The 16,989-nt window shown below is 29.1% G+C and overlaps 1 protein-coding gene across 1 annotated transcript; it reads right to left on the bottom strand.

The window, feature by feature from the left end:
- Positions 1 to 1,225: 1,225 nt before the first annotated feature.
- Positions 1,226 to 4,352, bottom strand: LOC141667916 (eukaryotic translation initiation factor 6-2). Its single transcript, XM_074474558.1, has 8 exons — positions 4,197 to 4,352; positions 4,009 to 4,057; positions 3,804 to 3,900; positions 3,567 to 3,652; positions 3,429 to 3,473; positions 2,649 to 2,779; positions 1,872 to 1,982; positions 1,226 to 1,761 (listed from the first exon to the last, which is right to left on the bottom strand). The coding sequence occupies exons 2-8, from the start codon at positions 4,016 to 4,018 to the stop codon at positions 1,504 to 1,506; spliced, it is 738 nt and encodes a 245-aa protein (XP_074330659.1). The 5' UTR covers positions 4,019 to 4,057; positions 4,197 to 4,352; the 3' UTR covers positions 1,226 to 1,503.
- Positions 4,353 to 16,989: the final 12,637 nt, after the last annotated feature.

The raw sequence follows: 16,989 nt of genomic DNA, 5'->3' as shown, positions 1-16,989 counted from the left end.
GAGAGGGGGGTGAGAGATATACAAGAATGTATGAGAGAGAGAGAGAGAGATACAAGAATGTATGAGAGAGAGAGGTGAGAGAGATATAAGAATGTATGAGAGAGAGAACAAAGCTGCTTGATTAAAGAAGATATCACGAGCTGTTTGATTTCGCTGAAATCGCTTTCGATCGCCTGTGTTTTGTGTTTGTTCCTGGGTTGGGTCGGGTATAATGGTAGTTTCCGCGTGTGTCATGAAGTATTGCGGTAGTAGGTTCATGTTTATTTGATATTCGATATAATATTTAATATTATTAATATTTTCAAATATTCAAATATTTTCATTTATTATTAAAAATAATGAATAATTAAAATATTTAAATATCAAAATATTTTCCTTTATTATTTTAATATTTAAATATTTGAATATATTAATTTCATTTTAATGTTTCAATACTTTTAAAATATTGAATATTAAATATTAAATATAATATTTAATAATATTATAAAAATATTTTATAGTATTTTTTAATATACAATCTTTAATCAGAAATATTAAAATAATATCTTATTAAATTAATATTTATGTAGATAAAAAAGTATTGATAAATGAGTTAATATAGAAAAAAGGCAAAAAGGGAAATGGAGTTTATGGGCCGCTGCCGTAATGTTTCATTGCGACTGCTACAATGAAACATAGCGGCAGTGGCGGATCCCAGTCTTCCGTTTTTTACTTCAACGGTCCTGATTTGTTGGTCGTAGGAGGTACCTATCCAACTATAGTTGTGGATATATATATATATATATATATATATATATCTTAGTTCTAGAATTCTTGAATTCTTGTCCAGGTTCAAACAGTGACGCAAAATGCATCACAGTATGGGTCTATAGGCACATCTTGAGCATATCTGCAAGACTGCAAAAATGAAGCTTACATTTCAAAGTTCTCAGGAAGTTGTAAATCACGTAATATATAACCTTTCACGGCCCAGTCTGGATACTTCACCATCTAAGAATGGATCTGGTGGTAGTTTGCCGGACTTGCAAGTAAAACCATTACCAAAATGCAATTTGCTTCGAAAACTGGAAGTGTGCACTTCAACAAGCAAATATGATTGCCATCTGATGATTGGCTTTTATATATGGCTGTTAAAAGTTATATTTCCTGCTTTTACAACAAACTAAGCAGTAACAATTGCCACAACCAAAAACTACTGGTGAATAACATTACATAAGACAAATAATGGAATGAATCGGTGCTTGAATATTAATTTCACTTGTAAATATGTAAAGATAGCTGTCTGTCCGAATTTTGATCCATCTTAAACAGGGTCAAACACCATGGAGCATGCCACAAAAACAAAAAAACTTGGCCATTTGGATTTTGATATGATACGTTATACAACACAAACATATTCATTACCGAATTTCAAAGATAATAGATCCAGATGCAGAAATATAAGTATCACGAAAGACACAAGTAAATTAGTACATTCACCACCGAGGCACACCTTCAAAAGGTCTAAACATAGGTATCAATCAAAGACTTCCTCATCTCGTCCACAATGCTGCTAGGCTGTGATTCTCGCAGCTTAAAGACACTCTCGATTACTGACAATTCTGTGGCTGTGGTGTCTGAGCCACAGAAAGCTGTCCAGTCATTGACAGTCAAACCAGCTGCTACCACTTCACTACCGCGGTTTACTGTTCCTGCGACCAAAGGAACCTGGAGCAGAGTAGAAAGTTCATCCAGATCTTCAATGGATGTATGAGGATGGACCTGTTCCAAGATCAGTACTTGATTAATACAGATAAGTACGATAAAAAAAAGCTACAATTCCGAAAACTGTTAAGAAAATTCGGCACATATTTTCCAAGAAAATTACTTACCAGGCCACCTCTATTTGAGAAGGTACAGTAGCTACCAACAAGAATGTTACCAGCAATTGTCTGCCTGAAAACTTCTACGCCAAGGACATCAGCAATCAACTCCTCTGTTTCCTAGTTTATGCAAAAGAACACACACAACACTAAGCATTTTCTTCATTACAAATAAACCATGTTTTATAAGCATTATTATTGTCCATCTTGCATCACGTCCAATCAGTCCAAGTGTCCAACAGGATATATATATATATATATATAACACAACACAGAAATCTATATGGACCGAATCCATATCAGATATCAACTTTTGCTGCCTCAGTTACAAACAAGCTGGATTATCTTTTACCTTTATCAAACAAACCTAATGATCTAAAACATACTTAAACTTCCCTTCAGGCCCTCAACAAGAACTAAGACAACAAAAGATAAATTCAAATCTGGAGTCTCACGTGACCACAAGCAATCAAGAACCTATCTTTTTTTTAAAAGGAAAAATAATAGAGATTTTTTTAAAAGTAATTCTAGTTTTTCTTCAGATAGCCTACAGCTAGGAGAGCGCCTACAGCATTCTGCATACTTGTGTCCTTCTTAGACATGTAGATAAGTCCAACATATATATATATAGTATAATATATATATAGATGTAGAAATGTGTTTCGGCCAAACCATAAGAATAACATGGAATATTTTTATGCACAAATCAAGCTACAACTACTATTAATTATGCTAATATTTATGTCAGGAGAATCACACATCTAACAAAAAATCATTCGAGCTTACCCTGTCAAGATCAGTGTGGGTAAGTGCAACATGATCATTGCATGCTATGCAATTTCCTAGGGCTGACAACCTCTCATCAACACGCTGAACCACTACCTGATCCGGAAGACTGTTCCTCAAATGTTGAAGTTCTTTAAAAAGGGGGGAAAATATCAGTAACATGACAAATATATAAAAATGCAATCATTTCATTCCAAAACCCTACAAAAATTTTAGAAAAACAAGATTAATTTCATAGTCAGCCACTAAATCAACTGAAAAAATGATGAATGTATTTTACAAAATACCACTACAGAGTTCTTTTACTTTAAATCAAAAGCAAGAAAAGATTATTTTAATAATTTTACTGAAAAACAGGTCTCTAATATTTTGGCAGGAAATGTAAATTCAAATATGACGCAATATTTCCGCTCACATTTTATAGCAGGGAACCACCAATCACACATGTGAAATTAGGCAAGGACTACCAATGTTGTACCTAAAACCTCCATATTTCATTCTTAAAATCTACCAACTGTAATATATTCAGCTAATAATAATTATAAGACCAGTTGTCTTAGCAGTGCCCACTGGTCTCTTCATCCACTTATTTAAAACTAATAAGTACCAAATTCTAACAACTACCTTGATCAACTCTTTTGCATATAAGAATGTGACTCAATTAAAATTAAATATTAAACACACTCCTCAAGCACAGGACAAAACAAGTTAAATAGTAAACACACTCCTCAAGCACAGGACAAAACAAAGAAATCTCCCGGTCTACAGCCACATCCTTACCTTGGTCAGTTGTAGTGTGAGGCAAGAGGAGCCCATTTTTGTTACCTACAAAAAGACAAAGCAAGCAAATTAAACACAAAAGATAAACTAGACGAAATATTTAAATATAAGACGAAAAATAACATTCATATCCCTTACCAGCACAAAGCCTTCCAATGATTCGAGTCCCACCAATTGACGTTTTAACAACCGGAATCACACCAGCTAACTCAGACTCAAACACACTACATAATGAAACATTCACACATTCATGTATCGTAAATAAACAAAAGAAATCTGCTTCAGTTTGAGGTTGTAAAAACAATGGAGACTCGAAACTCGATTAATTAATAAACAGAACACGCTAATACGTCAAATAAAACAAAAATATTAAACCTGTAGAAGTTTTCGGAACCTCCAATAGCAACCAAACAGTAAGCATTGGTCAACTTGGAAAAAACCCCAATCTCACATGAATTCTCAAATTGAAGTCCTATAAATACAAACCCATTCATCATCATAAAATAATTAAAACCATTTCATATACTCAAAATCCATTAAAATATAAACACAATATCATGAATAAATCCGAGAAACTTACTGGTCGCCATTTTAATATGATAAATCAGAGATTAAATGGATACGAAGACCTGTAATATAAAAAAAACTTAATAAAAACACAAATTACACGAGTTTATATTTTAACAATAATAATTAGCGATGTATCATGTGTTGAATTGAAACCCGTAATTACAAAATTATATAAGCAAGAGAGGGCGAGAGAAATACCTGCGCTGCGAGAAAGAGATGGACGAGAGAGAGAGAGAGATGTGAGAGAGATTAAAATTAGGGTTTTAGAAACAAGGAGAGGAGGGGAGGGCTTTTATAAAATAAGGGCGTGTTTGGGAAAGGGTAGTACTTGAAATAGAGGCGTATGTTTATGTGCCAATACGTCGAGACTATTTAAATATACACAAATCGATGGGTTAAGATTAAGACTTTTTTGTACGTGCCGATCAAGCAAAAATCAGGGGACCATGTTTTCGTGGGGTCGAAAATAATGAAAGCTGATCGAGCTGTTTCTAAATATATTTGAGTTGAAATTTTACAAAATTATGTAGACTATTTTCAACTTAATTCTAAAAATACATTTTTATATTATTTCAATGTAAATAGTTTCTCTAACCCAATTTCAAAAATCACACCAAAATAATGTGACACTAAATTTGGTGTAACACCAAAAATTCTAGAATTTTTCAAAATTTTAATACTTTCCTTCTATTTTTCACAAAAGCAAATCATTCATGTTGTATCCAAATAATTCTATACTCTTTTGTTATTTTTCTTTTATTTAATTTTTTTTGCATAATAACTTATTAGTTTAATAAAATTTGAACTTTGTTTGACATTTATAATTTTATTATATTTATTGAATGATAAAAATTATATGATTTAGATACATACATACATACATACATATCTACATGCTTTTAAATAACAAATTCCTGAATATATAGAAATGAGATAAAATATAATAAAATTAAAATTTTATACATTAATTGAAATTATAGTTTCATTTATACATGTATCACTGAATAAATGCTCGAGTAAATATTAAAAATCAAACAACCTAGTAGTCTGCCAAATCACTTGCATCTACAACATTAATATTAAAATATTGTCCAGACTCAAACGGTACATAAACATCTTGATTATCTTTTTTATTTTTCTTCTCCCATATTATTACTCAGTTCTATTGGATCTGTTATTGAGCTCAAATTTTTAACCATATGTTTATTTTCTTTTCCAAAATCCTTCATATCTAATTTTATATATCTTTTGTCTATCAGCGAAACCTTACTTGAAAATTTCAAAAAGTTCGCGATTTTCTTCTCTAATGCTCTAACGCTGTGTTCCCGAATCTAGGATAGAAAAGAAAAAAAATAGAAAAGAACTAATTTTCTTTTCTCTCCTAATCTTTCCAAAAGTGAGAAGAAGATTTTGGAGATAAAAATAAAGAAAACTTCTTCCCTGCAGTTTTTTTTCCTTTCTTTCATAAAAGTTGTTCAAGAACAAGTTGAAGAAATTTAGTTTTTACATTTCTTTTTTTTTTCTCTCTAAAATAAGTTTTTGGAACACAGTGTAAATGAGTTCTTAATTTTCTTCATTAGTTTTCCCTTTTAATTTTGCTTTCTTTACACCAATAGGACGTTGAGAAGAAGTTTTGCCAAGCCCCTTTCACTTGCAATAACAGGAATATGGAAATTCAAATGATTAATCACTGGTGTAATTTGAGTTTGTATTAATGATAAATGTTTTTTATATGTCTTTGTAAATATTGTAAGTTGATTACTTATTTGCTAGTAGATAATTAGTACAAGTATATTACAAAGAAAAAGAATATGCTTCAATAATGAGAATGATTTTTTTGTTTAAATTTTGGTGTAGATGGTTTGGAGATGGTATAAATTTTACACAAATTTGGTGTAAAAGTTACACCAAATAATTTATTTTTTTACAACATTAATGGTTTGGAGATACTCTTAGTGATTTATCTGTTTTTATCGTGCCCGTTTGGAAAATTTTAAAATAAATAACTTATAATTTAAAATAAACTAATGATTTAAAAGTGATAAATAAATATATACTTATAAGTTAAATAAGTGTTTGGATAATTTTGCTTATAAGTCAATTTTTTTTTTACATAAATGAAGTAAAATAAATAATTTTTAAATACAATTATCTTAATTCGTGGATTTTAAATTAAAAAATATTTAAAAACATAAATTTTAATACTAAAGTTAATAAAAAACTAAAAAATCAAAATAAGTCGAGAAAAAGGGACGTTATTGCTAACATTCGACTTATCAACTTATAAATTTTAATTCGACTTATAAGTTGGATTGGTAAAACTCGTCAATAAATACTTACGGGCTTAGAAGTCACTAAGAGCATCTTCAAAAATAATAGTAAAATATATTTAGCTAAATGATGCTAATTTAAAATTTTATTGAATTTATAAAAGATTGTGCTCCAGCAATATTAACTATAATGGTTAGTTATTCATTATTATTATTTTCAAATTCTTATATTAATATATGAAAGATTAACTGTTAAAATAAATTTAGTTTATATTTAATTAAATAAAAGTCAAAATAAAATATATATTTAATAATATAGTTACTTAATCTATCTATCTATTTATACTATTATATTAAAGACAAAACATTGAAAGTTTGGTGGGTAGTCGGTCTGATCACCGTAAATAATAATATTTAAAATATGACACTCTCGTAGATAGATAAATATTCATAACATAATTATAATATGTCTAATAGTTTTTGTTAAAACATAATAATATATAAAATCCACCCGACCGGTCTAAACAAAATTATCCTATTGATCCAATTTTAAATAAAAAAGAAAAAAAACTATATATGGTTAGTTGGATTTGAAGAATTAGGCTAAAATAAAATAATAAATATTATCGATCCCGATAAAAATATTATATTATTGGACCGGATTATAACAAAATATAAATTTGAAAGGAAATTCGTGGAGTCGATATTATGTCATCAAACTAAAACAAAATAATACATATTATCCATTCGGTCTAAATTAAAATAATAATCACCCTTGCCTAAAATAAAATTAAACAAAATAGTTAGTATAATTAGCTGGATTTGATTGATATAACGGGACTCAAGCTAACATAATTTTTTTTGCCATTGACACATAAAATTTTACCATTGATTCGGGTTTAAACATATTAAACTAACATAAATATGAATATAATTAGTTGGATTTGGTCGATTAACAGACTAATGACGATTCGTATACTATTGATCTTATCTAAAATTTACTTTTTAATTATTAACACTTATAAATATCAATAAAAATATAAATTTCAATCATTACATTATTTTTTTAAAATTGTAGTATCACTAACTTATAAACCTATGTGTATATTAATAAATATTATCAAATCATATTATTAAAATTTCAAATAAATAAATTTCATAACTTAAAATCTTTACTTCAAATTAAATTCAAAAAAAATATGTAATATTAAAAATAATTTGTGTCAGATCAAACTAATGAGAACCATTAGATATAATCTTAAAAAATTATTATACAAGAATTATAAGGTTCGAATCCTACTAGCAGTATATTAAAATTATAATTTACAATATATAATAATAAAAATAACCGCGGTGCATTGTAAAATTATTATACTAGGGATATAAGGTTCGAATACCAACAACAATATATTAAAATTATATTTTACAATATATAATGATAAAAACAACTGTGCATTGCACGAGTTATATACTAGTATATATAAACTTAAAATATAATAATATATTTATATGTGACCAAACTGAATAAATAAGCATTACTTATAAATCTATTATAAAATATATATTTATAGTAGATTCGGTTATATTTAATATTAGATTTATTAATATTTGTATAAATATGTAATGTATATTAAAATAATTATTAAAGTTAAAATATTAAATAAAAAATAAGAACTTTAAAATATATATTAATTGTACAGTAAATTGCACTTTGGTGGCTTGCACTATTTTAAATTTGCACTCTGGTTGTCAAAATGTTTCACTCGGCATTTGAATGGCCGAATAAATCTTTTTAAAGCAGGAAAATGGCTCCGCATGACCGCCGTTAGAACTATTAACGGTAGGGAAGGGAAAATTGGTAAGTTCATATTGCAACATCTATATTATGTTTATATATGTGTGGACAACCTATCTTGAACACACTCATATCAGAAAAATTCAAAATCCAGATCAAATCAAACCCAAAAATGAACCATCAGTGTTTTTGCAAGAATTGGGCAGTGGAGAAAACGTCATGGACTGAGTATAATCCGGGGTGTCGATTCCTAACATGTGTCACCCAAAGCTGCAACTTCTTCAAATGGGTTGAGCCGGGGTTAGATTCTCGAAGCAAAGGTGTGATTATCGGTCTGTTAAGGAACATAGGAACAAAGGATATTGATTGTTTACAAACATATCAGTGCAAGGTGTTGTTTCAAAGGCAGACCTAGACCATTGTCCTCCAGGTTTTTGCATGAGTCAATCATAACACTTACTATAAACCTAAATATGCATCACACAAAATCATAAATTCAATTGCATTATTGTTAAAATAGTTGTAACATAAATACAAGAAAGTAGTTGAGCACCTCATTCATTTTGTCCATATGCAACTTGAATTCCCAAATACTGCTTGCCATGGCAGCTCTTAAAAGCAAATCTTTTTGTGTATTCCCCTTGAACTCCTTCATCATATTATAAAAAAAATGCATTACACATAATTTGTGTTCAGCATTAGGAACCACAAATTCTAGTGCATTTATTAATTTCTGAAAGACGGATATACATAAGTATAGATTTAACAATATTTATAATTGTAATATCCCGTAATTTTTAGAAATTAGATTAATAATTGAATAATAGAACTAAAAGAATTAATATTAGACAAGGACTAGGATTTAAAATTGAATTAGATTAATGGGCCTAAAATTTGGATCAGATTCTAATAAGGATAACTTGTAGGTTAAGAAATAAGGTTTTGTATCGTTATAAATATATCATATTCATCTTCCTCGTTTTTATTATCAAAATTTGTAGGCCTTTTTCTCTCATAAATCAGCAGTCTTGTAAAATTCGTAGAAAATTCATCTTAAGTCAGAATTCAGTGATCCCGGACTTTTCGGAAAGTTCTTTTCGTTCTCTACAACTTTCATGGTTTATGTTTTTCAAGAAAACATCGTTTAGATGGTCAAAAAGAGTTAATTCAGATCTAGCCACTTTTTATGGTAATATTTCGATCGATCTTGCTAGTGTTTCCGAAATTGTGTGTTATGTGTATATATTTGATTATCAAAACATTGGCTAAGTGATGATATATTTGAAAGTATTATATGTTACAAGTATACGTATTATTGTATCTCTGTGGTGTCTAGACGATAATTTTGGATCTCTGATTTGTGTCATGGTTTGTGAAAATATCGAATAAGAACTTAGGACCGCAGTCACCGGATTGTAGTGACAGTTTTATGAAAATTTAGGACCGTTATCACCGGGTTGTAGTGGTCGTGGCATGAATTATGGGTTTTGAATTATTGTTGTTTATGTGTTATGAGTATTCTGTGTATCGAATAAGAATAAGAATATGTATCGAAAGTGTTTGTTTTGTATATCATATCGTATAGATTATCGTATTTTGTTATATGTGTTCATGTTACTTGGCCTACTAGTTGGATCGATTATTTTCTTACTGGGATGTATAACTCATTACTTACAATTTTCAGGTTCGGTGTAAGTTTATAGTTGGATAGCATTGGAGTTCGAGGACCTAAGTTTTTGAGTATATTGACTTTTGGACTTTCGTTAGCTGTGCTTTCGTAATAGACACCTTTGTAATAGAATTTTGGTTTAATAATTTGTTTTGTATTTGTTTTGATTTAGAATTAATAGTCCGGAAGTGCGAGCTGTTACAATAATAACATGTAACAAATGTGTGCTTACAGATATACATTATGTCTGCTGATATAAAAGTCTGGTCCTTATCATTGCTTATTTTGACATCTTGACTGAACAGCTCCAAAAACCAAATTCAAGCATATGTATTCTCAGTCTCCACAATGACCCAGACAACTGGATACATGCCATCATTGGCATCCACACGCACAGCTGCTAATAATTGTCCAACATATGGACCTTTGAGGTGGCAGCAATCTAAACTAACTATTTTTCTATGATTCTCTACAAAAGATTTCTTCATTGGTCTCAAACAGACATAAAACCTCATAAACCTACCTCTATTGGTGTTGGCATCAGGATTTTCCGTCAAAATCTTCACCATACTCCGTGGATGCACCTTCTTCAGTTCATGTGCATACTTTCACACCATTGGGTACTGCTCCTCATTTGTGCCACTGATCCTCATAAATGCTCTTTTTTTGCCATGTACAGTGTACGCTGCATGCTTACTGACATCACATTTAAATCCATTAACAATTTTTTTATGAAATGTTTTGACAGGCCAAGTGAGATTCATTCTTAGCTCATTCTCATAATAATTAGCAATCCACTTGATGTTTATCTACTTCTCCATGAATGTAGGCATGCATGTATGCTTGTTGATTAAAGTCTTAATCTGATATTGGTTGCCGCCTTTGTGCCTAGGAGATGCATATATTTTCCAGGGGCAAGGTTTGAGACAGATATATTGCACTTTCTTACCAAAATTCCTAAACAATGTTATTGGCCTTCTTTCAATGATGGCATACTTTTTAACCGCATCTCTAAATAGCTTGAAATTCTTAAAGCATAGCCATAGTTGAAACAGAGGTCTAATCATGTCTATTTTCTCAATGAAAATAGGATAACTAATCTCTTGCTCATCATCGGTTGAGTTAGGAACCATTCTCTCTTCATCTAAATCAACATAAACTGTGAAATCTGAGCAAGAGGAACCATCCATGTCTTCATTTACCATCTCATCAACATGACTCTCAAAGATCATATCATCATCATCACTGTCCTTGTTGCTTTCATCTGAATGTCAACTTTCCTCACTACTCTTTTCATCTATAAACTCAAAGTCCTCATCATTAGGATTAGAAAAATCTTTGATAGACCTTCTAAATCCCTTATTTCTTGATCTACTTGCTCTTCATCTTGGGTGTTACATGGGAACTGAGTATCACTAAACTCAAATTCAAACTCATCTTGAATTGGCTATCTAGGTGGATATGTTAGTTGTCTAGGTGAAGGTGTTGGCTGTCTAGGTGGATCTTGTGAGCTACATATGGGTGGTTCATTGTACACAAATAGCTATCGGAAGGCATAAGTGAGCACATCAACATAACTTCTTCATCACTATCTAGTTCAAATAAACCCCACCCATTATAGCATTAGGTAGTTTATACCAGAGTTACGCATAACCACCATAAATATCAAGTTCCTTCAATATGTAAAAAATCTCTAGTAAACTAATCTCATCAGAACTATAATAATCAAAGTAATATACAAATCCACCAATATAAAACTTGGGCTTATATATCATTTTACCCCATAATAACATTTAATCATAAAGTTCTCAATTTCTGCACATTAACACATGGATAAAATCAGGAAAGTACACATTAACATATAATAAGCATAAAGGGTAACATTTAATACTATTTTAAAGCAATAAACAAGCTTTATTAAACTAATATCCTCAAATCTCAAAATCGGCCAAAGCCCTAATTTTATAATCAGAAGTCACAACTAGTACCAATAAACAAGCATTCAACAACTGCAATAGACTACATGTAATACCCAATATATTTAACTCAGTTTTACTCTTATGATGTGAACAACAAACACATAATAATCAGCATGCAACTATAAAAAAAAATATGTATACCTCTATAATTGGGGCATTGACGAGGACTATGGACATCAGCATCTTCTTTAAGCCTTCTATACCAAGCCATTCTTCACGATTTATGTCATTATTAAGAAATTTAGGATTTTGCTTTTACAATGTGCACAAACTTGGGGGAGGGAAATGGCAATCGGTTTTTTGGAGGGAATGAGTACAAAGAGTCATTGAAACGATGTATGTAGAGATATCTATGTTATGACCAATATATCCTCTAAAAATTAATAAATTCACGTAAAAACCTAACGGCGTTAATTGATTTTTAACGGCGGTCATGCGGAGCCATTTTCCTGCTTAAAAAGGGCTAGCTAAAATCTCGTGTGATGCACAGGTTCGTTAATATTCAAATAATTTTAAAAAAATTGTTTATTCAATCATATAATTATTTAAATATATAATAATTATAGATTTATAATAAAAATAATAGAATAATTAGGAAAAAGTAGTGATTGTTGTTTCGGAGGATAAGTTTTGGTCGTAATTTAGCGGGATCAGGAGACTATAATTAGTAGTTTAGCAATTTAGTAGTTTAACATATATACAACAATATTTTTTTTATATAATAATTAAAATAGGGGGATAACCGATGAACCAAAATATCACATTTCGGTTATTATATTATACTATAGATTTATGCAGCCATTCAAATGATGAGTGAAACATTTGGTAACCAGGGTACAAATTTAAAATAGTACAAGCCACCAAAGTGTAATTTACTCTTAAATTTAATATAAATATAGGTATGTTATATATTAATGTGTAGCGTTAACTTTATATTTAAATTTAGAAGGAAGTTGAAGTGTATGTTTTTAGTCAATGGCTACATGATCAACAAATATAAAAGACGGGATGAAAGATATGTAAAATTCGTGCTAACATGTGTCATGGTTGAAGAGCTACATTTTTAGCTAATATGCATATCATACCAAGAGCTACATTTTTAGCTAATATGCATATCATACCGTCACCTAAACTTTTTACCTAACATATAATCATGATTGGAAATGCTCTAAGTAACTTATTTAAGGTTAGCTAAACATGCCCATCATATACTGTTATATAATATAACTTTTCTTTTCTTTTCGGACCGCTATAACAAAGGGCCACAATTGTCCCCCTTTTTTGTAAAAAAAATGTTAGTTAAAATAAGATATATAAAATAAACACACCCAAATATACCATCTTCTCTCCAGAGTTACAAGCGAGGAACTCCCCCTCTTTTATATAAGAACTTATAACAGTATTATAACATTAATGTTTACTTGTTGAAATTAAGTCTTCACGTGGCAATGACGAGCGTCGAAAGGTCAATTTGGGCAATAAAGCATATCACGGGCGGTGTTTATAGTATGGGGATGTGTTGCTTAATGATTATTTAGTGTATTTTTTTACATGATTATTTAGCATGTTTTATTGAGAAAGATTTTATACTAAATTATAATAATCATAATAGGGTATAATTTAGTTCAACCTCCATTTTGGTTATCCACTCACACAACCGTCGGATCTTCTTGATCAAATGATCAGAACCGTTAGATCAAAATATTAAAATAATACAATACTCAAGCCCTTAAGTTCGAATCTCTTCAATAACAAACATTAATATTATTATCTATAAAGATACAAGTTTTCATGTTCGAATCTACCCAACAACAAATTTTATTCGAATGTTATATAATTCTTACTTCATTATTTAATTATTTATATTAAATTTTTATTAATTTATTTATAATATTTGTAAATATATAAATATTAATGGCACCTCGTGCATTGCATGGGGTGTAAGATAATAACTTCTAATATTAGTAAAGATACGATAGCACATCGTTTTCAGTCGTCGAAAAATCGTGGGGGGAAATTTAAGTGTTATTTAACCATTTAATTAAACTTTATGAGTAAAGTTTTATGGAGTCCACTACTTCATTGAAGTCCCGAAGTCTATATATGTTAAGCAAATAATATATTACGTAAAAGTATTACAAAATATATTTTTTGCGAATCATGTTCTGCAAATATTATTATTTTAATGATAATCTTACAAATACCATATATTTTGCAAGTAAAATAATGTAAAATATATTGTTCAAAAAAATATGTTTAGTTTGAAAAATATCCACGTTCATGTTGCCGAACATATTATGTTTTATAATATTTTATTTATAAAATGTTGGGATATGCAAAAATTTTATTTAAATATTGATGTTTGTAAAATATATTTCACGGGATAATATGTTTTACAAAATATTATTTGAAAAATATATATGGACTCAATGAGTTCAATGAAATAGTGAACTCCAATGAAATGTTGGACTCCATTGAAGTTTACTCCAAGTTATATTTATACAATATTTTTTACAACATGTATCTCCATTTTCAAATTTCTGGGATCGACAGTGCCATTGAGATCGACTAATAAAAATCTTATCAATAATATTCAATTTTATAAAAAAAATTGATAAACAGTTAATCGTAGACTATCAAGATCAATTGATGAAAACCTTATCAACACACGTGTTAATATTCGTTTACAAGTTTTTTTATAATCAGGAGTATGGGTCAGCTTACGAACACCTTGATTAATCATGGAGAGAGCCAACACATCATCCCACTGTCATGACTCCTTACTTAAATTTGTGCATCTACCTAGAATCGAAACTATGATCTTTAATAATAAGCCATCTAAAATTCCGGTCTCAAGTTTTATATGTTGAATCCTATATTTAGCGTTTAAGCCTTTATATATATATATATATATATATATATATATTTGCTTAATCATCCTTCAAATGTAGTATATTAGAACATTTTTAATCATGAAAAAGCCTTAGCTAAAAGTCTGTGTGTCATTTCTTAATATAGAAAATTTGTAAAAATATTGGCACTCGTGGGTCTTAACTATTAGGAAAAAATTTAGCCAACCAAATATATTGGCTGTATTTGTTAAGATCTATAGTGAAACCCTACATCATATATTGTCATATTAAAATATACTCCCTACGTCCCACTGGATAGTTTACGTACAACAATTTACACGTATTTTAAGAATTCAATAAAGTATAGTTTCATAATGTTATTTCTTTTTTTTAATAAATGTTTAAACATGAAACTTTTTTCAGATTTTTTTTAAAAAAATATTATGGAAGTATACTTTAAACGAGCATTGAAAAGCGTGCTGAAAAGTAACGTAAACAATCCAGTGGGACGGAGGGAGTAATATTTTATTCATAATAGCCTGAAATATTTATAATACAATAAATTTAAAATGTAGCCAATTTTATTGAAGCACATCACCTTACAAGTTTGGTAAATCTTAGTTAATCAGTATTTTATATTATTTAACCAACTAATTAACTAACACTGTCGTTAGAGATGCTCTTCAACAATTTATAACAATTATGCTTCTCACTTGTCACCTAAATTAAAAAATTTATCGGGATATTACCTATCATTTGCACTATTATTTTAAACATAAAATATTAAAAGTTTCGTTGATAGTCTGGCCAGTAAATAGTTTGGTCAATTAATCCACAACATGTAGATATTTAATTAGATATAATTCTAAAAAGTCATTATAAAAAGGTGTAAGGTTCAAATTTCAACATTAACATATTAAAATTATCATATAATTCTGAAAAATTATTATTGTAAGAGCATATTTAAGAAACTCATATTTAAAGGTGTATCTAACATGTCATAAATAGATCTTAGAAATAATTTGTATAGATATTATGTAAAAAAAGAGTCCACCCCACCGATTCATTAACCTTGACAATAATTTAGTCAATTAATATCTATTGGCTATATTTGTTAAACTTATATACATGTGATGTCATTTCACATCATCTATTTTCGTAAAAAAAAATATTCCGTTTATAACAGCTTAAATAATAATAAAATACAAATTTTAAATTATAGTCAATTACATTACCTTACACAATTAACAAATTGAACATGATCATTATTTTATGTCATTTTAGCCAAATATTCTAGCAAATTATATTCTTATATATAATAAGCGTAAAGGGATTTTTATCCAAAATTTTTTCTTTTTTTTTAATCGTAAGTAACCCGCAGCCGCTACCCTTCAGGTGCGCACTGGGTAAACCCTACGGGCTCACGCAATTGCCTGCAAACCACGTGAACCAAGGTAAACCGCATTTAAGTGACAGGCTCTGACTCAGGAGGCATAATCATAAATTCTCCTCCTGTGGGATTCGAACCCGTGACCAAGAGGATAGTTTTCCCCTCTTTAATCAACTGGGTCAACCCTTGCGGGCTTTTTATCCAAAACTTTGATATTGTACAACCAAAATAATCACAAATGTTGATCTAATATAATTGATAAAAATAGAAGATTAAAATTATATTATTAGAATAAATATATTTTTAATATAATAATAAATAAAAAATAATTATACTATTTTATTACTATTGAAACTCCAATGTCCTGATACAATTCTAAATATAATATGATTAAAGATTTAACCAATCATAAATATGAAGGGATTTTCATTGTTCTACTAATATTTAAACACCAAGATATGATACAATAATATAACAGTAGTCAGTAGATATAATATGATTAGCTATTATATAATATATAACTGTAATTTCAATTCCACATATGTATATTTATCAATATCTACATATTTGTTGCAACAATATTATAACAAGTTATCAAAACTAAAAATAATATTGCAACAATATCAGAAAAATAATATATATGTACCTCTAAAAATTATAAATTTAAAATTTAAAAAATTAAGATTTTTTTTAAAAAAAAACTTGCATCGTACAGTTTATAAACTAGTACCATTGAAGATGTTTTATGGGGTCTAAAATGCAAATCATGCCAACTACATATTAAAATTATTATTTATTATATATAACAATAAAAACAATCGTGTCTCGCATAGGTTATAGAATAGTACGAATAATGCAACAACTAGAATAAAAAGATCTCTTAATTGATCAGTAACTATAATATTCTGTGATTTTTAGAATTATAATAATAGAAAAAAAATTAAAATTGGATTATGATTTAAAATTGAATTAGAGTACTAATGAACCTGAAATTTGGATCAATTCTAATATGGATAACTTGCAGGTTAAGAAATAG

This window comes from Apium graveolens, chromosome 6 (genome assembly GCF_009905375.1).
Source record: "Apium graveolens cultivar Ventura chromosome 6, ASM990537v1, whole genome shotgun sequence".
In the NCBI taxonomy this organism is placed as follows: Eukaryota; Viridiplantae; Streptophyta; class Magnoliopsida; order Apiales; family Apiaceae; genus Apium; species Apium graveolens.
This window is presented reverse-complemented; position numbering and strand designations above follow the sequence as displayed.

What these genes read in the sequence shown, in the direction of transcription:
- LOC141667916 (XM_074474558.1), bottom strand. An exon ending in CATTGGAAGGCTTTGTGCTG is followed by an intron (nt 3,474 to 3,566) that starts GTAAGGGATATG and finishes GTCTTTTTGTAG; the next exon opens with GTAACAAAAATGGGCTCCTC. An exon ending in CCCACACTGATCTTGACAGG is followed by an intron (nt 1,983 to 2,648) that starts GTAAGCTCGAAT and finishes TGCATAAACTAG; the next exon opens with GAAACAGAGGAGTTGATTGC.